This window comes from Oryzias latipes, chromosome 24 (genome assembly GCF_053564925.1).
Source record: "Oryzias latipes strain Hd-rR chromosome 24, Olatipes_Hd-rR_3.1".
Classification (NCBI taxonomy): Eukaryota; Metazoa; Chordata; class Actinopteri; order Beloniformes; family Adrianichthyidae; genus Oryzias; species Oryzias latipes.
The window spans coordinates 7,937,336-7,965,146 of NC_136260.1; the positions used below are offsets into that span (position 1 = coordinate 7,937,336).

Here is a 27,811-nt window from a genome sequence, read left to right on the forward strand (position 1 = left end):
AATTATGGAAACAGATAATACATATTAATTTCGTTTTTTAAGTGTTTTTATTTAACATAACAATTGAAACAACTTTTTTTCTTAGTAATATATATCAATTCAGCTAAGACTCCAAAAATGTTATTCATAGAGATTTCAAACAAAGATGTTATTTTATGATATAACACAAGTGGTATTTATTTGCAAGAAGAAAAAAAAAATAGTAAAAATATTTGTCATGTTTTGTACAAGGATAACAATAAATCAGAGCAATGATAAAGACTTATTTAACTTTTGGCCTCCCAAAAAGGAGAAAGGGTATTCTGAGTTTAATATTAATCAATACTGAAACACAAATCACACAGTCACTATAATCACAGACATCTTGTACGTTTTCAGGAGTACAAATGTTCATAAGAAAAACTCATTTACAGTGTTTAAATATTATCTCTAGCAACAATTTAGAACGAAAATAATTAAAGCAAAACAACAATTTATCAAATATAATTGTTTTTCTTAAATCTCTTTGTTCACAATACAATTTCAGAGTGCAGCCAACGTGGGATAGGAGACAGAGTGATGCTGAGTGTATACAAAAACAAAAATAACTGATCTGTTAGGCCAATTTTTTTTAAAATACACCTGATTGTTTTAATACATATGAAAGAAGATAAGTGGTTATACAATCTGTTACTTGTAGCAGAGAAATCTAACCAAAAAGTTTATTTTGGTGAACAGAAAAGTTCCGTTGATAAGTTCAAGCAATGCTTTTGTATTTGTAAAAGTTTAGTTTTCAGACCCTCTGCGGTAACTAGTGGATCTATTGACCCACATCGAGCCTCACATTTGACACAAACATTACTTTGGTTTAAACGGCGAACCTCAAATCCGAGACTGCAACCTCTCCAGGTCCCAGTCTGTGCAAAACAAATCACAGAACATCACTGCAATGGGATCCAGGTTTTGTCTTTCTCTGTTAAGTTTGGTTTTGATGTTTCAGAAATGCTAAGATGCATCTTTACAGAGTAAAATGTGTCTTTTGAGAAGCTTCCAAACATGCATTAGTTGGATTCACCTGCTGGCTGAGGTCTGTAGAGTCTGAGATGCAGCGTCCGTTTGACCGTTTTTTTCCTATTAAAATAAACGTTTCCCTTCCTACTATTTTGCACCTGAAGTAAATAAAACATGATTTTTTTTTTTTTCAAAAGCTTGGACAGATAACACCTTAACTGCCATGTTGCCTTTTCCACATGAAAATCCTGCACATTCTTCCTTTCCTGATACAGCTGGAATCTTCTTTTCCAATGCAGACAAGCTGATAAAACAAACCATAGAAGAACATCGGAATGGTGCCGTTCTCAGTCCTGCACTAATACATGATACTTTAGTGTATTCATAACACCACTTCTGTATGTGCAGAAGTCGTTGTCAAACTGTTTTCTGAAACTGGGCCGGCTTTGGCAAAGAAAATACAGAGATTGATGCATCTCGTTTAACGTCTGATTCCACTGTGATCATGCAAAAACTAAACTGTCTGTTTATCAAAAGTGGTAGCATGTTTCCAAGACACAGTGCACTTCAGGAAGACATGATTCATGCTAGGTTGAAGATGATAAAGAGCTGAGGCACAAAGAAGACACAACTGAAGCCCACCACGCTGTAGACAATGTAACGATACGGCAGCTCGACCCTCATCTGCTGCCGCGCTTGTCTGACCTCGTCCGCCGGAAACCCAAACAGCCGGCACAGGAAAGGAATGGTCACCGCCTTCATCATCATTCTGGTGAGGAGGAGGACGGCGACTCCGATGAGGAAACGCAGCAGGGAGCGCAGCACCAAGCCAGCACTGAGGGCCGGCAGAGTCAGAGGAAGTGAGGACAGCGGCGGGTCTTGCAGCAGACCCAGCTGATAGTTCATGTGGGAGGCCAGCGCAGCACCCGCCGCCGTGCCCAGAGCTTGAGCTGTGTCGCCCCGAGAGGTGCTCCACGAATCCAGAGAGAAGGCCACGAGTCCCAGGCTGACGTGCGACACGAGAACCACAAGCGGCGAATACTGTCCCATCATGTAGTAGCTGTCAATCTTGTGCAAGAGCGGACAGAAGAAGGCAAGAACCAGAAGGCTGTACAGGAAGCCAGTGATTACTTCCTGCAACAAAAACATGTGCATCTATGAAAACATCATTTCTGCATCAGTTTTCCGCCACATCATAAAAATTCAGAGGGAAAAAAAAAAAATCAGGTGAGTGGCTTGATTGCTAAGCTTGTGATCTGATTGGTCGGAGCGGATCATCCAGCGTGTCTGCCGAAAGCTGCGGTCAGGTCACACAATCTAATCTGGCGTTATCTTCTGTGACTTTTTACGGTCTTAATAAGAATGTGATATTCCAAGAAGCAAAAGCACTATCACCAGAGCAAACAAAAAAGGTAATATTCCATTGAAAATCATTTCTACGCAATCATAAATAAAGTGTGCGGTTAGGTTTGTATTCAAACATTTATCAAAAGATCCAAACTGGACCAACTTCATTTAACAAAATACCTTCAAGAAGCTGTTTTTATAAGGTAAATGACTTTTTTTTAATGAATCTCCTGGAGTGGATCAGCCACATCGGCTGATGGGAGCAGACTCCAAGACCTCCAGTGCAGGTCAGGTTGCACAAGCAAGGACTGCAGTTCAAGGCCATGAGCGCCTCTGAGCATCCAAAGGTGGACAGTAAATCCGCTGAGCTGCAATAGCGGAGCGACCGGCTGATATGTGGCAGAGGTCCGAGGCTCTAGGGGAGCTTAATTCGCTTTGATTTTGGTTTTAGAAGCTGCTTACCAGAATAGAGTGCATGCCCATGTAGACTCGGCTCACGCAGACTAAGACGCTCCAGCTCAGAGCCACGCTGAAGCCCAACAGGAAGGGGTACTGAGCGGAAAAAACATGGAGAAGTTTATCAGGAAGACACAATGCAGCTTTTAATCACCAAACAACATTTTTAAATATATGTGTAAAACAAAAACACTTTCAAATCAGTATTTTTAAATAATTTTTAAGACGTTCTTGGTTGAGTCTAAATTCTCTCCCTAATTCTCCTAACTACCCAAAAACTGTATAGTGCAGGACTATCTAGCCCTGGATTTTAAAAGCAATTCGGACACCATCCTCATTGCTTTTTTCCTTTAAATGTCAAATATGACGTCACCAATTTCTCAAAGTAAAAATCTAACAAATATAAACATTTTACGAAGACTATGTTCAAATCCAGTGTGTTCTGATGATGAAAGCTTGAAAGGTTTATTATGGAAATACTTTTTCTCATGAAAAATCTTTCTAGGGATGCATTGAGGTCTACATTCACCAATCTAGTGAACACTAGGGCACTGGATTCTGGAATTGTAGATTCGAACAGCTCTACAAAACGCACCAAGTAGTGAAGGAATTCAGACACAACCTTTCTGGACTGCACTTTGTCTCCACTATGGATCAAACTAAATGCTAGCATCAGCAGACTCCTCACAAAAACTGTTTAGTAAGTCTGTTTACTGATTGCCCCCTCAGCTTCTGCGGTCTTCCTCAAAACTCACTTAGTGAGTCACAGTTTCTCGTTTGTGCCTGGATGACAAACAGGAGTCCAACAGTCAGCGAGCTCCTTCTTCCTCAGGATCACTTCTTCCTTTACAAAGGAAGAAGTGACCTCTTCCTCTCTCTCTTTTAGCTTCCTTTAGTCGACCCTTCCTCCAATCCAACAACTTGTTTTCATTTCCTAACTGGTAAAACCCAAAAATTCCCTACCGACATGCTGCTTTTAGGCAGTCGGAATCGATCGAGACAGAAATAAGACTTTAAACTCTTCAGTATTTCAGATAATCTATGATTTACAACACTTCTATTTGAGTATGTTGCATTTTTCTGCAAAATGCACGTGTGGTTTAAAGTTCTCTATATGTAGGAGTGGAGGGGGAAAACGTTTCTCCGTTGCTGCATTTGTGTGACAGAATTTAGCAGCAAGACTTCCTTTAAAGAGGACATTCTCTTCCTGAGTCGCCCTTACTTCTTAGAAAGACAAAAACATTTTTAGTTTTTAAAGACCCAAAAGACAAAGCAGGGTGGTGCTCTCGGATAAAACCTGTCAAACCACCTAAACGGAGGAATGTTTGCTGTTCTGGTTGAACTCTATAGGAAGCAGGGCGAACTTTAATCCACATGCTCTTCCTGTTTTTAGTAAATGAAACATTCGAGTTCTGTGGGACTTTCTTTATGAGCAGTGATGTCTCTGTGTGGATTAAACCCCATTTTACCCACTGTAGATGCATTCAAATGTAAAACAAAACGCTCTTTAAACAGCTGGTTAGGCTGAAAAGATAATAAAATACATTCTTTATCATACAAGTCATTATTTGGGAGTCCTTTTTATGGGTTTTTTCATTTGAAAAATATTTAGGCATCAGATATAAATCGTATTTTTTTTTTGTTATTCCATTATTTCTTTTTTCTTTCTTCAGTCAAATTAATTTATTGCTGCAGTTTAAAATATAGATTTTTATGCAACAATTTACTGAAATAAAATGACCTGTTGTCCAGCGGTATAGCTTGTTTAAAGTGACATTTTTACCATTTAATAAGAAAAATGCTTTCAATGAAACACGTTTGCAAAGAAATTACTTTAATACACTTGCTTGAAAGAGTTTTTGAAGATTTAAGAAATTACAAATTGACTTTCGTTAACCGGGAATAACCCACACAGCGCCAAATTTGGCTTTTCCTTTCTTTAAGGGAATGTTGGGTTTGCATTACAGACAGATTTAAAATAAATTGGGTTTATGCGACATTGAAATAAAGCTGAAGCAGCAGTTCTTTCTAAAGCCTTTAAAGATGGATGGATGCCAAAAACAGGACAGGTTTATCTTGTGTTTTCGGAGGCCCCGTCTGCTAATGTTTGCCCTCAAGCTGCACCTACAGGTGGATTTGAATGCTTTATTCCATGCTTGTGATGCTTCAGGCCCCAATCAGGTCACAGACTAGAACCAGTCTGTTTTGGACCAGGTTTCTGTGAAGAAGAGGCTCCCTCACCTGCCATCGGCCGTAGGTCAGCATGAAGAGGCAGAAGGGGATGGCCGTCCCCGTCATGGCGTGAGTGGAGGGCATGCTGTACTCCGTGTTGTAGAAGACCTCCACCTTCACCACAGGCGGGGAAGCCGGCCGAGACCAGCGGACCATGTCTTTGGTGGACTGTCCCACAAACAGGTTCCAGGCCCATACCACGATGAGCCTCCTGCTCACCAGGGCATCAATGTTCCACAGGAGGAAGGGGAAGAAGATGATGAAGAACATCTCGTTGCCCAGCTCGGTCCCAAACGTGAACAGGTAGAAGAGGATCTTGTTGTGGATCAGGAACTCCTGACCCACATCCCCGGTCAGGGAGTTCCTCCGGAGGGGCTTGGCTCTGCTGGAGGTTCCCTCTGACAGGGCACCCGGCTTGCCGGGCTCGGCGCCCTGCAGACCGTTAACCTGCTGCACGGCGGCATCTTCTCCGGCTCCGGACCCAACTCCTTCATCTGAGCTTTGGTTCCTCCTCCTCAGTCCGGGACGGTCCGAGTCCGGACTTCCTCTGTCCGGCTTGGTCCGTTTCTCCGGAAACGTCCCCCTGACCCCGCAGAGATGTTGAAACCTGGCTACATGGCGGGGGTCCTGGAGATAATTACACATCTGCACGAACCTCTTCACGACCACGTCCGCCATTTCTATACAAGCACTTTTCTTACAAGCCTGCTTTAGGTCAGAAAACGCTCATCCTCGAGGAACTAGACAGCGGCGCGCACGAGGCAACATCTGTAATCTGCACTACAAACACAAACCTTGTATAGCAGCGAGCACGAAGCGCAAAGTCCGGCGCAGTTAACTATTACTCCGCCGCGCCAGATGCCGAATAACTGCGTCAGCCAGGCGGGCTCGGGGCCGTTATCGCCGCCTTCTTCGTCGATGATTCAATGTCCGCCGGTCAACGAGAAAGCACCGCCTCCTGCCGACCGAACGCAGTGCGCATGTCCAAACCCAGAACCAGCATCAGAATAAAACTTTATTGATACTACAAGGACCTCCATCTCAAACCGTCTGTTACTCTCAGTTCAGACATCTTTTTAATTGAAATATAATCATTGCAAATTCTTGTAGACACAACCATACAATGACGCAAGGCACAGCTTTCCAATAAAAACAAATGTATACATATTTGAAAATATATAAATATTTCCACATAAATAAAATTTCAAGGCAATGAACAAGCTGGACCTTAGATCAGTAACCATTCTGTAGCACATTTACAAATCTCACCAACAAAAGGATTTAAGTTCTGGATACATTTCAAGGAGGATTTCGGATTTCATTTTTAAAACACAGAAAATTCAGCCGTTCAATTTTTCCTTTTTTGTGACTATGATATTTCACCAAAATCAGGAGGATGTTCACTAATTTTGTTGTTTCATTTGATAACTTATTGTCATAAAACAAAATATTTTTTTCTGTGAATTGCATGAGGTTAATTTTCTGACTAAGCCAGTTATGAAAATCTTGCCAGAAGCTTTGGATCACTGGACATGAAAAAAACAGATGTTGGGTTGTTTCTGAGGCTGTATGAAAGACATCACAAGGATCAACTGGGTAAAAATTGTTTATTATTTTGAATTGCATTTCTTTCATCTTGGAGACTAAGGGCCATTATATGAATTTCCATTGTTGGGCACCCGATGTGACAGGTGTCTTAGTTATTTTATATTTAACTTTTCCATTAAAGTCATGGTATAATTGACCTTTAAAGGATTTGTTTAGATGTTTATTATCACTTTTTTCCCCTGTACGTTTTATTTCACCTATTACTAAATGTGTTAGTTTAACTTGAACGTTGGAAGACAATATTGTATTTTATTATTAAATGTGTCAAAGCAATTGGAATTTCTCTGCAGGTTTTTTAAATTCCTTGATTGAACATTTAATATCATATTTGCTTTTAGATTATGAACCTCCCAGAACAGCCTGCCTGAGGATGTGAGGGCCTCATCCACTGTTGAGGTTTTTAAAAAGAAATTAAATACTCATCTATTTAACGTAGCTTTTAATTAGATCTTATATGTGGTATCTTTACTCTTATATTTTAAATGCTATTTTATCACTTATTTATTTGTTTAATGGCTTTTAGTCCTTTTATATCTTAACTTGTTCTAATTTATATTTTAGACTTTTTTTATGCACTAAATCACCTTATCTTATTTTATTTTAATTAATATTTTTATATTTTACCTGTATTTATATTTTAACTTTCTTATTTTATTACTTTTACATTTTAGACTGTTTTTTTTAGACTGTTTATAAGTGTTTTCTCACCCTTAGCTGGGGTGTTCGTGTTCGGGCTCCAAGGGATTTTGACCGTGCTTGTCCTCTGGCATCTCTTGTTCCGGCTCCTCCGGGCTGCCGGGCCGGGTGTGCCCATGTTGGGTGCACTGGGCCTGGGGGTTGGGGGTCTCTGGGGCGGGAGGTGCTGGGGATGAGTTGTGCTAGTGCTGCATATATGCTGACACCCCGGCCAACAGGAGGACAGGGCGGACGGCGCCTTCTGGGTTCTCTTTTCTTAAGCTCTGTCATTTCTCTTTTACTTGTGCTTGTTTTTGTGTATTTTATTATGAGGGGCTTATTTAATTATTTTATTACATGTGTGGGGATTGGTTTTATTGTATTCTTGTTTGTTTTTATGGAAAGCACCTTGAGCTGTCTGTTTGACATGAAAGGTGCTTTATAAATAAAATTAATTTCAATTTGAATTTGAATATTTGTTTTTGAAGTCTCTTAATTGAAGAATTTCACCACTCGACTCAAGAATATCTCGTACAAAAATAATCTTGTGGTCAAACCAATTCTGATTAAACATTGTCTTCTTGTTTGTGGTCATTACTCTGTTGTTCCACAGGATGGCGCAATACCTCCCAAATTAAATTTCTTAATTAGTTGAGATTTTCTGATGTAATGGGTCTTATTTCTCCAAATAAATTTATAAATAATTGAGTTAATTTTTTGACATACTTTGGGTTCTCAGTCCATCTGTTTGCTTCAAAATAGCACTCTTACTCATTGCTTTATCATCATTTGTATTGAAGCAAACCACATGCTGATCAGTCCGCCACGTCTGGCTGCACTTTTCCTCCCAGGTCATTTATTTTCAACCAACTTCATATGAGAGCCTTTTAGAAAAGTGGAACTCAAAGGTTTGTCTATTTGCAAATACATTTTCATGTGATCGTGTGGACTGTATACAATTATTCAAGAATTTGAATGTTTTCACCCTGCATTCTTATTTTTAAGCATTTATTGTTATCTATTTCTGCTTGGTGACAATAAAGCTTTTGAATTTACTCTAAACATAAGAAATCAAGCTCATGTTATGCGTCTTCTTTAATCCAGAAATGACAGTGTAGTTGAAAACTATTGAGATAAAAGTGTGATTATTCTCATAAAAGTATTATTACAAAACTTTATATATATATATATATATATATATATATATATATATATATATATATATATATATATATATATATATATATATATATATATATATATATATATATATATATATATATATATATATATAAAACGTTCCTCTCACCCTCCGCGGGTGTTTTCTCCTCCAAGCTCGGGTCCTCTACCAGAGGCCTGGGAGCTTGAGGGTCCTGCAGTATCTTAGCTGTTCCTAGCACTGCGCTTTTCTGGACTGAGAGGTCTGAGGTCTTTCCAGGTATCTGTTGTAGCCACTCCTCCAGCTTGGGGGTTACTGCCCCGAGTGCTCCAATTACCACAGGCACCACTGTCACCTTCACTTTCCAGGCTTTCTCCAGTTCTTCTCTGAGTCCCTGGTATTTCTCCAGTTTCTCATGTTCCTTCTTCCTGATGTTCCCATCGCTTGGCACTGCCACATCCACCACAACGGCTTTCCTCTGTTCTTTATCCACCACTACAATGTCTGGTTGGTTCGCCATTACCATCCTATCAGTCTGGATCTGGAAGTCCCACAGGATCTTTGCCCTCTCATTTTCTACTACCTTCGGAGGTGTTTCCAATTTTGACCTTGGGGTTTCCAGTTCATATTCTGCACACATGTTCCTGTATATTATTCCAGCCACTTGATTGTGGCGCTCCATGTATGCTTTACCTGCCAGCATCTTACATCCTGCAGTTATGTGCTGGATCGTTTCAGGCGCCTCTTTGCACAGCCTACACCTTGGGTCTTGTCTGGTGTGGTAGATCTACACCTCGGGTCTTGTCTGGTGTGGTAGATCTGAGCCTCTATTGCTCTGGTGCTCAGGGCTTGTTCCTGAGCTGCCAGGATGAGCGCTTCAGTACTGTCCTGTAGACCAGCCCTTTCTAGCCATTGGTAGGACTTCTTGATATCAGCCACTTCAGTAATGGTCCGGTGGTACATCCCATGCAGGGGTTTGTCCTCCCAAGAGGATCTGTCCTCCAGCACTGTATCCTCTGCTCTCCATTGCCTGAGCCATTCACTGAGCACACTGTCAGTTGGGGCCTTGAGCTTGATGTACTCATGCATCTTGGATGTTTCATCCTGGATAGTGGCTTCTACGCTCACTAGTCCACGGCCTCTTCCCTCCTCAGGGTGCTGGATTTGGGATGGAACCCTCCATGCATGGTGAGAATCTTTCGTGTTTTAACATCCGTGGTCCTCAGTCCAGAAAAGAGCAGTGCTAGGAACAGCTAAGATACTGCAGGACCCTCAAGCTCCCAGGCCTCTGGTAGAGGACCCGAGCTTGGAGGAGAAAACACCCGCGGAGGGTGAGAGAGGCGTTTTTTTTGTATACATATGAGGGGGGGGTGTCTCCTCCCAAAAAGAAGGACATCTCCCTGGAGGAGATTCAGAGAAAGCTGGATGCCGCAGAGGGAAGACGCAAGAACCATGAAGCCGAGGTTCTGAAGCACCTAGCTGAGAAGCGAGAGCACGAAAAGGAGGTGCCACAGAAAGCAATGGAGAAGAACAACAACTTCAGCAAGATGGCAGAGGAGAAGCTCAACCAAAAGATGGAGGCCAACAAGAAGAACCGCAGCTGCCATCATGGCAGCCATTAACGAGAAGTTCATGGAGAAGGACAAGAAGTTGGAAGAGGTGCGAAAGAACAAGGAGACCAAAGATCAGAACTCGGAAGAGGGCATCTCAGAAAACTGAAGGCTGCGGATGGGGGGAGGGGGTGTACAGGGTTTTTTACGTATCCAAAGTGTGTGTGTGTGGGGGGGTGTAAACCCAGCATAACTAGCTGAAAAACATACTTTTTATTTATGTTTATCTAACTTTTTAAAAATATATTCCGTTAATGTTTAAAGTATGGCCAAAATCCGTAAAGCAGTTCACAGTTATATTTTGTATTTTCAAAATTACTGGCTAAAAATGTAACATTTACAACATGTGTACATTAAACATCCAGAGTGGAAGTTTCAATCTCTCATCCTTTCAGCATAAAGTCATGTCCGTTTCATTCTGCTGTGTCTGAAGGAAGACTATCCAACAGTCTTTTTCTCTGCCAGACTTCATTTCAAATGGCTCAAGCATGATGACAATATCAAAACTCACAGGCTTGTTGCCTGAAAGCCTTTCTTTAGTGAGAAAGTAGTTCTAAACTAATTGTATTTTATGCACTCCAAAGGATCGAAGTGTGTTTTTGGTTTTAAAATGGATTCAGGAACAAACGAACAAACAGAAGCCTTCTGATCTGGCGCTGAGGCTTTTATTTTTACAGCCTGTTTCCGGAGACGCTCTCTCGCGCAGCCCGCCTGCTGTGCTGCGCGCTGCTGCCTGCACACAGAGAGGCAGCTCCAGACGCACAGCAGCACCGCTCCGCTTCCAGTCTCTGTCCGGGAGCCCACATCATGCATGGAGGCAAGAGAGGACTGGTGGCTCCGCAGAACACCTTCCTGGAGAACATCGTCCGGCGCTCCAGCGGTGAAAATAACATCCATTTCAATTATTATCAACAGATGCATTTTAAAAAAATGTTTTTATTTATACTTATTATACTTAGTATAGCTTAATTTCACATATTTTTCAAAAAGTTAATGTATTATTGCTTTTGTATGAGTGTAAAACATTTTTTAAACCTGCATGTTATATGATGTGTGAGAAGCAGGTTGTTTCTTTTGTCTGTTATTTTAAATATAGGTTTTGATTTTCACTTTCCCAAAAAAATGTAAATGTGTGTATTTTTTAGAGGTTAACGCTGTTAAATTCATGTGCAAAGTAAACACCATACAGTAGTAGAAGAGATTATGGATTTTTTTAGTGCGGCACTCAGACAGTAAATATGAGAACATGCTTTTCCATACCTTTAACGATTGGATGATTGGAAGTTAATGTCGTTTTTGAACATTACATTTTGTGATTTTTATCTCCTCCTTGTGCATACATGTCTTAAAATGAGGAGTGCGAATTTGCTTTTTTCTGGAAAAAACACTGGCACATTTTGAACAGGATTTATCTAGAGAGACAAACGAAAAAATGCAAGGATTGCAAAAAAAAATAATTCAAAGACTAGACACCTTTGTCAGGCTCTTCTTAGAAAAATGAAAATTCTATGCAAAGAAAACAAAAAGTGCTTTCACTTAATGCTGTTTTCCATAAGAATAGACATGATGATGACATGCATGATCAGTCAATCAATGTTACTTTTCAGATAATCTTAATGCCTTTAATGTTGTGTTCAGTTGTAGACAAATGAAACATTTTTACTTTTACCCCTCCACGCCGTCTATAGTGTCTTAAATCTCGTAAAGCTGAGGAACTTTTCAGCTCCCCATCAATATTTAATTTGCATTAAAGGCGGACAATCCAGTGTCGAGTTGCTCCAAATAGTGATGACTTGGCTTGATGCCTCAGTTCGATGTGGCAATAAGCATATTGAGGTCAGGATTTTGTTTATTGTGATTTTTCATTTTACGGACTCCTATTAATAAGAATGCAGACACAGATGTTCCAACTGGTTTGCAGAAGGGTCACTTTTATATGTAAAGACGCGCCACAGCTCCATCCCCCGGTGGTGTCATCCTTCCCGTGTCTCTGCTCGCAGAAACCAGTTTCCTGTTGGGGAATGCACAGATTGTGGAGTGGCCGGTCGTATACAGCAATGATGGATTCTGCAAGCTGTCCGGATACCACAGAGCTGAGGTCATGCACAAGAGCAGCACATGCAAGTAAGAGGCCATCTGTGCCACGAGAAGACTGAATGTGAAGGTGCAGCGGATGCTTTTCTTCACATGGTCCAGTGGCACATTCATTTTGCATCAAGACTCTTTTATTGAAGCTTGATTGCGCAGATTGTTTTACATAATAAATGAGAGCCAAAGAGTTTAGAAATCTTTTAAGTCCTGACTACTTTTTAGGTGAAAGAAAAACATCTTCACATTTAGCCTCTATTGTCGACTTTAATTACCACTCCAATCATCCTCAGTTTTTGAGTCACATATTTTTTCTTTAATTCAATTCAATTTTCAATTCAATTTTATTTGTATAGCCCAAATTCACAACAACAGTCGTTTCATTGGGCTTCGTAAAGGTAATTGAAAAAGTTAAACATAAGATCAAAAGGATCATGAATACATAGAATTCAATAGGAAAATACTAAATTGAACTAACTAAACACTGACACATGACAAGTTAGTCATGTAGGGGTGGCTGTGGTGCAGAGGCAGAGCGGTTGACCTCTGAATGGGAGATCGCAGGTTTGATTCGCACTCTGTGCGCCTATGTGTTGAAGTGTCCTTGAGCAAGACACTGAAGTTACACATGGCTCCTGGTGGTTACAGCTTGGCGCCAGTGTGCGGCAGCGGTGTGTGAATGTGTGCGTGCATGGATGATGGGACTGTAAAGTGCTTTGGGCCTTCTAAGAAGGTAGTAAAGCATCATATAAATAAATACACGCCAATAACCATTTTAGCATGATGTTTTTGTCTTGCAGCTTTATGTTTGGTGACTTGACCGATGCAAAGACCATCGATAATATCAGACAAACCTTTGACAACTATGAGTCCAATTTCTACGAGGTACTTCTCTACACAAAGCACAGTAAGTCTGACTTCAAAGGTACTAATATCATTTTCTCCCCCTTTCGTCTGCCAATCTCACAACCAAAGTTCCGTTTTGTTTGTGTCCAACAGGAAAACCAATATGGCTTTACATGCAGATAGCTCCTATCAGAAATGAAAACGACAAGGTTGTGCTTTTTCTCTGCACCTTCAGAGACATCACACTTTTCAAGCAGCCCATTGAAGACGAATCAGCTAGAGGTAAAAAAAGAACTTCATCATGAACTATTACACAATGTTTTACTTTGGAACATCAGGGTCGATCTAAAAATAGCTTGATAATTTGATGTAAAGACAGTGGAGGGAAAGCGCGGCCAAAGCTCGAGTGCACATGGTTTAGCAGGCGGTTTCTTCTGTTAAGCAGAACTGTCCAGGTGTCGTGTTTACAGCTCAGTGCACACCTTTCTGAGGGTCTTTGCCGCGTCATGTCCCCAGAGGGTTCAAGAACCCACCGAGAGTCTTCAAGGATGTTCAACAGAAAGGCACACGTCTGAAAAAAGAGGACAGGTCTTTAAAAGAAGACAAAATCACCAAAAAGATGATTCTGGCATTGAGTTGCTCAAATGGAATAAATATATGTTGCAGTGGCTGTATGATACATGTATTATAAACACCACTAAATGATGATAGTTATGTCTCAACAATCTTAATTTCTGTTTTCAACTCACAACTGGAAATTTGGGTTAACAATTTGAAATTCAAACAAATCAAAGCTAAAAGATACACACATTACATGATCAGTTACTTTAATCCTAACAGAACGCTGAGTGCTGTTACAGTAAATGAGAGCTTTTTAAATGTCTGCTGCTGAAGGTCTTACTGGTTGGACAGGACCATGGGTACCGTGGTGCAGCATCTTTCCTATTTCTCAGAACAGGATCACCTATAGAGGAGCAGTTGCTGTTCAAAAACATTCAAGTATTGATATTTCCTTCTAAACATAAAAGCTGCCTATACCATTTACCCTAATGTCCCCTGGCTTGGAACCAAATGAAGTTTAATTTCCCTCCCCTTTAGCCCGGTGGACATTGCATCCGTGATTACAGACAAGAACGTCACATTTGGACTTGTCTGAGCACAGAACACTGTCCCACTCTGAAACAGTGCGTCTGAAATGAGTCTTTTCCCACAGGAACCAGCAACACTTCTGGATCAGATTTAAAAATGGGTTCCTTTCTGCTTGACAGAGCTTTAACTGTCATTTTCAGATGGCACAAAGGTTCGTGCTAACTCACAGAAGTTGGGCATTTCAGAATCATTTAGTGATGCCATTGGCACCAACATGCCCTTGAGTGATGGCGAGTTGTTTGAGACCACAGACATCCAAACTGTACCTGACGCACAGGGATTTCTCCAGTTCATTCTGTTCTGTAGATGGTAAACTTTGAGAGCTTCCACAGCTGGACATCAAGAAACATTGTTTTCAAATAATTCAGCAATTTTTCAAACTATTTTTCAGGTTAAAGACATTATGTCTAAATTAACTTTCCCTTTTGAAGATATTCCTTAATAACTAATAACATTACTGAATTGATATAATTAAAGCTAACTAGTTGTTAGTTGTTCCCCCTATTTTTGTCTTTTAAAAAATACTTGGTATTTTGGCCCATTTGTTGAACCTGTCCAACCATGGACAACTGTGGACAATCAGATTTGAACACATTTACTGTTTGTAGTTACGTTTTTTGATTAATATTTAGAAATCTTTCAGTTTTTATGCTATTAAAAAACAAACATCTGGCCAACTTTTCTAGACTTCAAGTTGTAAAACTATACTTCTTGTTGGATAGGATGGACAAAGTTTGCTAGGCTCACCAGGGCTCTGACCAACAATCGCAATCTGGTGCAGCAGCTGGCCCCGCTGAACAAGACCGAGGTCAGCCACAAGCCCTCCAGACTGGCTGAGGTGAGCAGGTCTGACTCAGAGCGTGTTTCCTGAAAGAGTAGAATAAGAAAAGGGTCTTTGAGATGATTCTGCTCTAAAGCTGTAAAATCTTTTCTCTTAACAAAAGGCTCTCCAGTTGGGATCGGACATTCTCCCACAGTACAAGCAGGAGGCCCCCAAGACTCCCCCTCACATCATACTCCACTACTGCACCTTCAAGACCACCTGGGACTGGATCATCCTCATCCTGACCTTCTACACCGCCATCATGGTGCCGTATAACGTTTCCTTCAGGACCAAGCAGAACAACCTGGCGTGGCTGGTGGTGGACAGTGTGGTGGACGTGATCTTCCTGGTTGACATTGTACTCAACTTTCACACCACCTTTGTGGGTCCAGCTGGGGAGGTCATATCAGACGCCAAGCAGATCCGGATGAATTACCTAAAGACGTGGTTCGTCATTGATCTGCTGTCTTGTTTGCCATACGACATCATCAACGCCTTTGAACATGTGGAAGAGGTGAGGGTGCATCAAGATCAATTTATGCATTACCGGAATTTATCACCATAACATTTTAAATTGCTTATTTTTAATGTCAAAAGCGCTAAAACCCAAAGCAAAAGTAATGAGAAATACAATACATGTACTTTTACTTATCAACAAGGGTTTATTTATCTAACACCTTTACCAAAGAATGTTAATGTGAGATTATTTCTAGAATTTGTCTAGCTTTAAATGTGATTTTCTGAACATTCGTCCACTTTGATGCTCTTCCTTCAGGATCCGGTCCCACATCCATCCCCAGGGAGTCATCTCCGTGATTTTACCCACTTTCACAGGAATTTTACTCGAGCTGAAGACTCTGTTCTCCCGGTAAGTCTCTTTTCCAAAGCCATAAAAATACATTTTCAGTGACTCAAATTCTGAGAAACTTCTCATTACTGTTATGATATGTGGCATGTGATGTGCATTCTTGACCACGCTGTTAGCCCACGTTGGGCAAGCAGGGAGGGACTTCTTCTTCTTCTATTTCTAATGTCTACTAGCACATGCCCACTACCTACAGTTGGAAAAAGCTTGGTGCCAATTGTCAAAGCAGTGCAAATCTGGCAAATGAAGGCTTTTTCGTTTACATTTATTCCAATATGAAAGACTTGGTGTCACATAAGTACAGTCGGGCAGAGTTATTCATTTCTCCTCCATGATCAGTTTTCAAACGGTTAGTACTTCCATAAATTATAACCTGGTTTAAACTTTTAATGGCCGTGCATTTTTCAGAGCCTGAAAACGGTTGTAGAAACTTGCAACAAGTAGCTCTTGAACATGACATTTTTGAATACGGAAGCCCAAAATGCGCATTTACAAGCATTTACATAGACATAGATTTAAGCTGGAAGTGGCCACTTGAACCTGCGTTGCAGAGGACGGCGTGAAACGTAGATGAACATATTTCCGTCAGATGTTAAAAGAATCTGCATCTAAAACCAGCAGGTTACATATGAATCTTTTAGCTACTTCCCACTGTTTAGAGGTCACTTCAAGTGAAATAATTGTCAGTTTGCCGTTCGGTTTTTGGCTGGATGAAGCTGCATTGTGGCTCTGCTGAATGGACAGACTCTGTACACCCTGGGTTTTGCATTTTACAAGAGCAAAAATGTCATCAGTTCTTCTTGGAAAATCCCTTTAATAGTGGAGAATCTTTGCTTTAGGTGCACTTTGCTGTCTCAGTGCCTTAGTGCTTCATGGCACTGATTCAATAAAACGTTGGAAACATTCCCCAAAGATTTTGGTCTAAACTGTCATTATAGTCTAATGTATTTGCTTCACTTTAACATCAAATTGGCTGGATAATGCTTTCATAGTTCGACTGGGCAATTTCAAAGTTAAGACTCATCAAAGCAGCAGTTGTGTGTTCTGGTCAGACATGAGTGGAACCCGCTGCGGTCTTTGGCTGAATAACAGTCATCCTAAATCTTCTGTATACTTTGGTTGATTCCGAATTGTCTTTCTTTTAGTTCGTTCTCTGTAAACCCAGGAGAAGATTAAGTAGAAGAATTTTTGCAGATCAGCAAAAAAAAAAAAAAAAAAAAGACATGGTTCCAAAAAGCATTTAAAGTCACTTAAACCTCAGCAAGCTTAATTCGGTTTATGTATTGGTTATTCCTCCTTAATGAACTGACATGTGATGAGTTGGCATATAAATGGAAGCGGTTCAAGGCTTATAACTCAAAATAGCTGCAATAAACTGCAGTTTCATTTATCTATTGTGTGTAAAAAAGGAGCACTGACCTCCTAGAACTACTGCTGGGACTTTTTCAGGACCAGAATCATGTTCAGCCAACTTCTGGCTGATATTTGGTTTTTGAATGGATGTAAAACTGCTGACAAGATTTTGCTTCAGACATAAAGGTGCGTTTGAAGACGGGAAACTACAAATTTTTGTCTTGTTTCAGTAAGACTACTGAATGGACAGAAACCTTTTGGACTGTATTTTGTTTTTTTGAAAAGGAACAGACCTAAATGAGCTTTCCCATTCCTCCACCCTGCAGGGTCTCAGCAGCCTCTTCAGCTCCCTGAAAGTGATCCGCCTGCTGCGTTTGGGTCGAGTGGCACGAAAGCTGGATCACTATCTGGAGTACGGAGCAGCCGTCCTGGTTCTGCTGGTGTGCGTCTTTGGACTGGTGGCCCACTGGCTCGCCTGCATCTGGTACAGCATCGGGGACCATGAGGTCATCGATGAAACCACCAACAACATCAAGACGGACAGCTGGCTCTACCAGCTGGCTCTGAGCATGGGAACCCCGTACCGATACAACGTCAGTGGAAGGGGCCAGTGGGAAGGCGGGCCCAGCAAAGACACCCTGTACATTTCTTCTCTCTACTTCACCATGACAAGTCTCACCACCATCGGGTTTGGCAACATCGCTCCAACCACAGACGGAGAGAAGATTTTCTCTGTGGCGATGATGATGGTGGGCTGTAAGTACTCATCCACCAAAAAGCTCCAGAATCTTCTTTACTCCTCAAACCCACTTTCCAATGATCTGCAGCTGAAGTGGAAACAAATCCAGTAGATCTGAAATTACATAAGAGCACAGCGGGCTCTTCATTTCTATTCTGGGTATAAATGATTGTCAGCAGAGCAGTACGTGGAGATGGCATTATGATGACATTGAGACTTTCTTGATGTATAAACAAGACGATGCAGAAGATAAAATCATTTGGATGAATTTACTGCCCGTGTTACGAAGCAGAGGAGGGCAGTTTGCTCCAACTCAACAACATAGAATACAGTTCAATTGCATATAGATAGATTGACAGATAGAACTTTAATTAATCCCACGACGGGAAATTTATGTCACTATAGCTTAAACACAAGATTGTAAAAAAAAAAAAAAAAAACAGATACCATGGTGAACTGAGATATAGAGATAAATTAGAACAGACCTTTTTAAAAATACAAATCAGCAATTAGAACTGTATTTAAAGCCTACACAATAAAAAAACATATTTGGGACAGTAAAGTTAATAGTTAATTATGCTTGACTGAGACATTTGATTACTTTGATCTGATCAAATGAAGTTGATCAGTTTGTTAAGGACATTCATCTGCTGTTTGACCACCGGGGGAAAGTCTACCAGCTGTCCCCAACTTACCCCCTTCCTTATATAATCTCTTATTAGGGTGATGGGGGTTCAGCCTGCGATGCACCCCTTGGGGGGAGGAGGGGACTTGGCAGTGTCCCCCCTCCCATGGTTGTCGTATGAAATAGGCCCCCCCCCCTCTCGTTTTTAATTGCACCTTAGACATGTACGACCCTTGGTAGGGGGGGTACTTGGACATTACTGCCAGCAAGCAGGAGATGTCCTCTCACTCAGTGCCCTACCTGCCAATTTTAACTGCACCCCCTTAGTACACACACCCTTTACCCCTCAAAATATACACTCCAATGCAAACACACATACATGCACACACACACCTTCACAAACACACACACATGCATTTCACAAGGAAGGTGGGACCTCGGACCATCTGTCCCCTACCCCATCCCCGGTAGGGGGTATTGGGCCATGTGTTCCCTGGGTGCTGGCTTACTAGGCCCGGCAGCCCTCTCTCCATGCAAGGAAGGGGATCCCTGAGTTCTCTGGCAAGACCAAGAGCTGGGGATCACATTATATCTTAGCCTGGGGGGTGTCCGTGTCCCTTTGGGTGGGTTCTGGTCCTTGCCCTTGAGCGCTGGGCCTCGCCAAATTTCCAACTGTGGGCGAGCCTGGTCGGGTCATGTTTGCAACACTTTTTGTGGACCCCCTGTTTCCCTGGGTGTCCTCCCCCTGGGCGGGGATGGCTGGCCTCTGCCTTGCTCTCTCCTGGACCAGCCGTGGGCCGGGTGGGTGGCTGCCCGTACCTGGGGTTGGGGGGATGCCCAGAACTCCTGGGTGGTGATGAAGTGCTCCTCTAGGGCTGTGGGCGCTCTTTTGGGGCGGGGTCCCGCGTTGGGCCCTCCTGGCGGGGGGGCTGCTCTCCTGGTTGGGCTGGAGCTTGCACTCTCTGTCCCCCCATGCCTCCCTGCTCTCTGGCTTTGGGGGCCCCCGAGTCGGTCCTGCTGGCCCTGGCCTGGGTGGTGGATGTGATCGCCCGGGGGGGGGGGCGGTTGTTCTCTATCTGCTGCTGTGCGGGTGTTGGGGGGTTCTGGCTGCCACTGCTGCTGTGGCAGGGGTCTTGGTGTGGGGATGGCTGGGCACTCTCCCTCCTTTTTACATTCCATCATCCATTTTAGAAGAACATAAACTTGAGCACAGGGGTTAGTTCACCTAGTTTGCGTGATTGAATGAAATGTTTCACACTAGTTGGTTTGAAGGCACAAGTATGCGTGTGTGAACAGTATTTGCATTGTGTACATGTTGACATGTGAACATTTTTGGAGCCAACAGGTATGTCTGTAACAGTTGAGTGTGTGTGGACAGGCCCCGCCCTTATAGACTTTTATAACATCTGAACCTCACTGTAATGAGTATAACCATCCAGAAACTCGTTGCGTTATGCTGCTTCATGGTTTTACCCTCCTACCCCCCCTTCTATAATCACCCTCCTACCCCCCCTCTCTAACATCCCTCCCTCTTCTTCCCTCCTTTCCGTCCGGTCCAACACAAACATTTTTCAAATATGATTAAAATGAATAAAGTTTGGCCTCAATTACAAAAGGGGTTTATTCAGACATACCTCTGGTTTGTCAGAAGATTCATAACCCCTCTTGTTAGAATAAAATATGTCCAACACAGGAGGCCTTCAGCTCTCATCTGTTTGCCCAACTGTTGGACAGGACAAGTAAAAAAAAAAAAAAAAAATTCACCTCTGAGTTGTGGGCGAGACTGTTAACTTGAAGCAACCCCACCCCCCTCTTCTCCTCCAAAGCAGGGAGTGTGTGGCCCGTCCAGTGTATTTCCCATGTAACAAATAAGCTCCTTTTCAAATGGCATTTTGTTGTTTCCTCCTGATTCACAGTGATTTAAATAAAGAACACACAGCACAGAAATGCAGTTTTAATCTTAATTTTTTTATTCATGCCCTCCATCATAAGAAAAATGCCAAAAGAATATGTTAAAAACAACAACAACATGATTTTCATAAGAGTGGGTCTGTAAGGAAAATATGTAAGCTGATCAATTTTAGGAAGACCTTTTGTCTAGTAAGATCAAGAGTCTGACTGACTGATGACTGATCTGATATTTTTACTCCTGAAATAAGGCAGAAATGGACATTTTGTTTTAGAAAATGTTAACCTCCTAATGAATCCACAGTAGCTCCTTTTGCTCTCTGTGCGTTTCACTTTTGGTTGCAGCCTGGAACCACCATGCTGATTTTAGGAGCGGGTTTACGTGATAACACAAAGTGACATGTTCAGTTCTCCTGTGTGTCTCTCACATCCAAGAAAAAAAATGTTTTCCACTGAGTTTTACCTAAATCACTTCTCTGTCATTTTTATAATTAGCACACATACTTTCAATTCAAGATCTAGATTGAATTTTGGACATTTTTTACCTTTAAACAAGGAATTCTTTTTTCCTTTTATGAACTTATTCCCACAGTTTTACAGTTTGCATGCACACTTTGAGCTGCACTTGACTCTAAACTGGATCAGTATGAAGCTTCAATAATGTCATTTGTTGCCTGAACTCAGAGGAGGAAGAGCTCAGCATGTACTTCCCAGTTGTGTAACATCACTGCAAGGCAGTACACACCGACTCATGCCACCCCTCCATAATGAAGTTTATGGTGGGGATGTGATCAGTTGTTGGCTCTGTTAGGTGAAGTTATACTGGTTGCATTCTTGATCATGGCGTCTCTCGTGTAAAGCAGCATGGAAAGTGATGCAGCAAATCCACAGAAACAGCCTCGCTCACAGGTTTGTGCTTCTGGAAGCAAACGCACACGGCTGTGATGATGCCACGATTGCAAACGCATCTCAGTTGCACTGCTGTGTCGGCTTGAATTTGTGATCCATAAATCTTTTGCTACAGATACACTAATTATGTGGCAGGGGAGGGCGATCGGAGCAGGGAGATTTGCCTGCAGGCTGCAGGGGGATAAGTGGACAATGAGCCATCACGTTAGATATGCGCGGTAACTTCCGTGATCCTGCTGTGGAGACATTTTCTCCTTGAGTGGGTTCTGTGAAACCTCACAACACGAGATCCTGACTGACTCTTTGAGGTCACTGCAGCGCAGACTCTGACTCTGGAAATGTCCCAGTAAAATTTTGTTAAAGGCATTTATTGTGTGACCATGGCTCTTAATGCTGAACAGAACACAGCATAAAACAAGAGATTTAAAGAGAATAAATAGAAACGAGTTAAAAATGACCATATATAATTATTAAATCTTAAGCTTAAAAAGATTTTTTTCTAAAATAAAGATAACCCATACCAAAATTAACAATTGAAAATAAATTTTAAAAAGAATTAAATACTGTTCTCTGGACTTTGTATTATAGATTTTATCACCATCAGCTTTCAAAAGAAACTTAAAGTAAAGTTGAAACAAAATAAGGATAAAGCTCAACTTAAATACATTTTTTGGAAAAAAGGTTTGCTGTTTGAAAAATCTTTTACACTAAATAAATCTTATTTAAAACCTACACTGATGAAAACTGTGTTCTTGTCTGTTTTATGATGATGGAGGACAGAAATTAAGAAAAATTTGCATTTCTGAATTTATCTTTTTTCAAATCTTTTTGAATCAGTAAAAAGATTGATTAAAAAAAAGAGCTTATTGTTGACGTACATACAGTAATACGCCAGGCGAGCCACAATCTTCTTGCTCCTCTGTGTGACAGGAATGGGAAACGGGGAGGGGTTGCTCTGTGCCAAAAGAATTAAAAGTTTGTAAATATGTAAAAAAATGTGATCAGATTTTAAAGAATTCCAATGTACAAAAACCAAAGTGTGTCACTTGTATGTTTATGACTTAAAAAACATGATTTTGTCCCTCTAGTTAAAAAAATTACATTTTATGCCTAATATTTCTTCTAAAAAAGCTCCTCCACCCACCGTTGCATTGTGATGTGCTCTTCTCTGCGGTTCAGCTGCTTTTTACTCGACGTTCTCCTTTGACTTCCTTCACAGCGCTGCTGTACGCCACCATCTTTGGAAACGTCACCACCATCTTCCAGCAGATGTACACCAACACCAACCGCTACCATGAGATGCTCAACAACGTGCGCGACTTCCTTAAGCTTTATCAGGTTCCCAAAGGTCTGAGCGAGAGGGTCATGGACTTCATCGTCTCCACCTGGGCCATGTCTAAGGGCATCGACACGGACAGGGTGAGGACCAGACTAAAAGAGGAGAAGATGAAACTTTTGGAACTCATTTTTATCCAAACAAGTGACTGGATTATCTTGACTAATCTCCTTCAGGTTCTGTCCATCTGTCCCAAAGACATGCGTGCGGACATCTGTGTTCACCTGAACAGGCAGGTGTTCAACGACCATCCTGCTTTTCGTCTGGCGAGCGACGGCTGTCTGCGCTCCTTAGCCGTGGAGTTTCAGACCACGCACTGCGCACCTGGAGACCTCATCTTCCACATTGGAGAGAGCGTGGATACGCTCTGCTTCGTCGTCTCCGGTTCACTCGAAGTCATCCAGGACGATGAGGTCATCGCCATCCTTGGTGAGCTCGTGGCGTTTCTTCCTGTTTCACTGTAGGAGGAGGAAATGTGAGCCTCGCTTGATGTTTGGTCCCATCCAGGTAAAGGGGATGTGTTTGGAGATGTGTTCTGGAGGGAGACGACGCTGGCTCGGTCCTGTGCAAACGTGCGATCGCTGACTTACTGCGACCTCCACGTCATCAAGAGGGAAGCTCTGATGAGGGTGCTGGACTTCTACACAGCGTTCGCCAACTCCTTTTCCCGCAACCTCATCCTGACCTGCAATCTACGAAAACGGGTACAAAGTTTTCATGTGCTGCTAAATCCAAGAAAGAAATGAAGGAGCAATCATTTGAATGTTCCCTTAACCCTTTTGCTATCTTAGATGACCCCACCCTTACTTTGACGTTTTCTTCTTACCATGACAAAGGAGGATAAAGGTGGAAAGATTTCATGTAATCCATGGACACCAGTGAAGATCACAAATCATTGAAGAAAAAAGGTTCAGAGCACTGTCTAGTGGGTCTAGATGACCCAAATCCCAACATTTAAGTGCCTATGATAGCACAAGGGTTACAAGAGTAGTACACTTTATTTTAGTTGGCAGACTTGAGTAGTATAAGTACAAGTCTTCTATAGACCATGTATGTGTAGCATAGGAGGTACACTGTACTAACTGAATACTACAAACTAAATTGGAACATCTGCGACAGACTGGCGGACTGTCCAGGATGTCCCCTGCCTTTGCCCACAAGTGGCTGGGATAGGCTCCAACACCCCCGTGACCCCGAAAGGGTTAAAAACAGCAGAAGATAAATGAAATAAGATGAATGAATAGATTGGAACATTTTAAGTATAGTATAGTATAGTATATAAAAAAAATAAACTTCAAGTATATTTGTAGTACACGTACGCTTAAATAGACTACTTTTTTGCAAGGGCTAAATGTATCTCACAGTCTAAAGGCCCCAGAATTCCTTTTTTGGTCAAATGGCAAGCTTGAACAATTTCATTAAAGCAATAAATGAAAACCCCATGTCAACCCCAAACTGGATGCACCTCTTAAAGTTCAACTCCGATCGTCTTTTGAACTAGTTTCAAAGTTTTCCTAGTGGTCTTTTCATTATGATTATGCTGTTTTTAGACAAAAAAAGATAATAAATACATACCTGTGTTGTTTTCTAGGAGATAGTTTCTGCAGAGCGGCAGAAGTTCATTACAAATTTACTGCTGAGTTGTGGGCAGGACTGTTGGCACGGAGCACCGCCGCCCCCCTCCCCATTACGGAGGGGAGCAGGGAGCTTGTGGTCCGCTCAGAGTATTTTCTTCGTCACAAATGAGCTATTTTTCAAACTACATTTTTTCATCTGCTCCTGATTCACAATGATTTGAATGAAGAAATACTCTGAAATGCAATTTTGAGCTGAATTTTCTTAATATATGTTATCCATCATGGGAAATGGTGCAAGAACACGTTAAAAACACCAAAAGCACCATTTTTATTGGAGTGGGTCTTTAATTCTGATCAGGAGACCACAGAACTTCTTGCATTTGAGTCATTTATCCAGCTGTTAGGACCTTTTAAAAGTCAGATTAACTGTTCCAAAGAGCCTCCAGACAATCGGCAGCAATTCTCCAAACAAGATTGATCATTGAACAACATTACACCAGTGCAGCCTAAAAAACAAAAAAAACAGAAGCTGGTGCAGCTTTCTGAAACATCAAATCTCTGGAACTTAGGTAGAAGATTGTTTTAACGTTGAAAACACAATGCAAACATAAATAATCACTGGAGAAATTAAGTTAACATGGGTTGGGCTTGGCGATCCCTCTATTGATAGTTGGTTTGGTCCAGTAAGCTTTATCCACAAGACTTTATGAAATCTGATTCCCATATTTTCCAGTCCAAGCAGATCAACTTGTCTTTTAGTGTCTCTGCTGTGTCTTATGGGAGGAAAGCATTTCTATAATCTATTCTGCTGAGTGTGTGGGATGTTTCATCTTCGATGCTGAGGTTAAGATGTAGACCTGCGTCTGCGCAAACTGAATTCCACTTTGAAGTTTTATGCTCCATTCAACCAAACAGACACTTTCTAAGGAAGAATTGAACTAAAGAAGGTAAGAAACTGACCAAATAAAAAATTAAAGATGTTTTCTGCAATGAAAAGTCCTTTTTGTGCTTATTTTACTTTTTTTAGAGTTTAAAAAGATGAATAACTGAACAAATTACACTATATTACCAAGAAGTATTGGCTCATCTGCCTAGACTCGCATATGAACTGAAGTACCATCCCATTCCTAACTCATAGAGTTAATATGATGTCGCTCCTCATTGTTTTGAGACACAGTGTTCTCTACACCTCGCAGGTCATCTTCAGGAAGATCGCAGATGTGAAGAGGGAGCAGGAGCGGCAGAAGAGCGAGGTGGCGCTCTCCATCCCCGAAGACCATCCTGTTCGCAAACTGTTCCAGAAGTTCCGACAGCAGAGAGACGCTCAGACGACAGAAGAGTCACACTTTGATCACAATTGCATCCAGGTGGAGGCGCAGCATCACACCCCCCCAGACTTGGACTCCAGCCGTCAGCAGCAGCCGGCAGACACTCCATCTTCAGAGGAACAGATTGATAAAAATGCTCAACAGACTTTTGAGCATCCTGAGAAGAACAAGCGAAGCTGCATCCAGGTCACTGTGGAGTCTAGACCCAGACAGTGTCAGCAGAGCGGTACGGGTGGAGCTCCGGCGGGAGGCAGCAGCAGAGGCGCCCGAGGCTGGGCCAGGTTTAAAGTGGCCACTCCTGCAGAAGCAACACATCCCGCTGTGGAGGAGGAGACACAGGAGCAAGAAGCTTCACAGACCTCAGAACAGTTTGAGCCTGTCAGCAAGAGCCAAGAAACAGAGGAGGGTCCACACACGGAGGGCCTGGAGGGTGGGAGCACTGCAGGAGAGGCGGGGGACCAAACAGGTTTCATGCACAAAACAGACTCCTGTGACAGCGGCATTACCAAGAGCGACCTGCGCATCGACCGAGCAGGAGACTTGAGGAGCTCGTTTGAGAGGAGCCCGATGGAGAAGAGTCCCCTGGAGAGGAGTCCGTTTGAGCACAATCCGGGTGTTTACACCGAGGTCTCCATCAGACAGGCCTTCATGCAGCCAGCCTCTGAACAAACTCTGCTCCAAGCATCACTGCATGAAGCCAAACTGGAGCTGAAGGGAGACATTAAAAGACTGAGCAGTCGGCTTTCACTCCTGGAGTCGCAGGTGAGCGAGATCCTCAGACTGCTGTCGGTGAAACGCAGACTTTCACTGCCTCCAGTTTCTGCCAGAGCAAGGATGAAAAGTCAAGACTGTGTTACGTCTTCCAGGCCGGTTTCACCCAAAACGGAATATTGACTTTAAAAAAAACTGACATCTTCCATTCTTCACGCTGCATGTCTTGCTGAACAGAAGTGACAATAAAGACTCTTGTGCATGCAGAAACAGGGATTTTGTAAAACTAAGTCAGCTATGCAACCTTTACTCAAAACGAAGAGCAAATAAACAAATGCACGAAAACGCTAACTTGAGTCGCTAATACAGGGTAGATGATACCCTACAAAAGGTGCTTTTTGAAAAATGTCACATCCTGAGAACAAACGTTGATTTGTTTTTCCTGCTTTATTGTGAAAATCTTTAGAATCAGGTAATGTTTGTGCCTTACTGAAGTAAACCACCAAAAATTACTCCTATCAACGAAATTAACTCTTTGTCATTGTAAATATTCATGGGTTTTGTCTTTTTTCTTGCAAAATTTGTTTTTCCCGAAATAAATAAACACTTCAGCAGGTAATTACAGCAAAGTTACTGTACTTTCCTCAGGTATATTTGTTTGTAACAGACGATTTAAATAATTTATTGCTGCATTTGTTTTCTGTGTGACTGAATATAGCTTAGTATATACCGTAAGGATGACAGCATGTGACTGGTAGTGGATTTATGTTACTTATAGTCGTCTTGCACGCATCCGAATGAACCGTCAGCTGTAAAACAAATAACTAAAACTGATACCCGCTTATCTTTTGTTGATGTGGCACATAATCAGAGATGGGTTGGAACGAGTTACTTAAGTAAAAACTGTACTCTAACATGTAGTTTTGCTGCATCAACGGAATGCCTTGTTGCTGCTGTGAAAACTGTATATATGTTCAAAACTTTATTTAAAAATATCTGGAACTAGCAGAATTTTTCATTAATTTATTTATTTATTGTTTACCTGATTCCATAAGCTTTAGATTTGAAATCAAATGTCTTTAAAGTGCGACTTTGTACTTCGGTAATTTATTTTTCTTGTTATTTTTTTACTTTTATTTGAGTAAATATACCATTTTCTTTTTTACTTGTATCCGAGTTATATTGTCTTTAGGAAAAGCTACTCATATTTGAGTACAGTTTTTTGGACGCTCAACCCAGATCTGTACATTGTTTTTGTTTTCTGCATGTGAAAATTATGACATGTTAACTGCATTTTTGCAAATGGGTATTAACACCATATTTCAAAAATAAATAACCTCCTTAAGAGGTGAGTTGTGTGAAAAATTCTTAACAGTGAAGAGACCAGAAATAATATAAATATAAAAAAGTGTTTTTAAATTAATGCTGTTAGAAAATAAAATTAATTTCAAATGTGCATAGGGTTTCAGTATTATGG

At 41.6% G+C, this 27,811-nt stretch overlaps 2 protein-coding genes and 1 pseudogene across 3 annotated transcripts; 2 read left to right on the forward strand and 1 right to left on the reverse strand.

Moving 5' to 3' along the window:
* Window positions 1–28: 28 nt before the first annotated feature.
* On the reverse strand, window positions 29–6,900 carry LOC101166766 (sphingosine-1-phosphate phosphatase 1). Its single transcript, XM_004083760.5, has 3 exons — window positions 5,035–6,900; window positions 2,800–2,889; window positions 29–2,124 (listed from the first exon to the last, which is right to left on the reverse strand). Exons 1-3 carry the CDS (start codon window positions 5,701–5,703, stop codon window positions 1,573–1,575), a joined length of 1,311 nt encoding a protein of 436 aa, XP_004083808.1. The 5' UTR covers window positions 5,704–6,900; the 3' UTR covers window positions 29–1,572.
* On the forward strand, window positions 5,884–10,230 carry LOC101175043 (stathmin pseudogene; annotated as a pseudogene).
* A 555-nt stretch (window positions 10,231–10,785) lies between these two features.
* Window positions 10,786–27,790, forward strand: LOC101174795 (voltage-gated delayed rectifier potassium channel KCNH5-like). Of its 2 annotated transcripts, XM_011491954.4 has the most exons (12): window positions 10,799–10,957; window positions 12,078–12,201; window positions 12,966–13,072; window positions 13,165–13,293; window positions 14,883–14,998; window positions 15,105–15,497; window positions 15,759–15,851; window positions 17,528–17,957; window positions 22,602–22,801; window positions 22,895–23,147; window positions 23,226–23,422; window positions 25,492–27,790. In XM_011491954.4, the coding sequence occupies exons 1-12, from the start codon at window positions 10,885–10,887 to the stop codon at window positions 26,515–26,517; spliced, it is 3,141 nt and encodes a 1,046-aa protein (XP_011490256.1). In that variant the 5' UTR covers window positions 10,799–10,884; the 3' UTR covers window positions 26,518–27,790. The 2 variants fall into 2 exon arrangements, with proteins under 2 accessions (XP_078798941.1, XP_011490256.1); XM_078942815.1 differs by having other exon boundaries at window positions 10,786–10,957; window positions 22,602–23,147; window positions 25,492–26,663.
* Window positions 27,791–27,811: the final 21 nt, after the last annotated feature.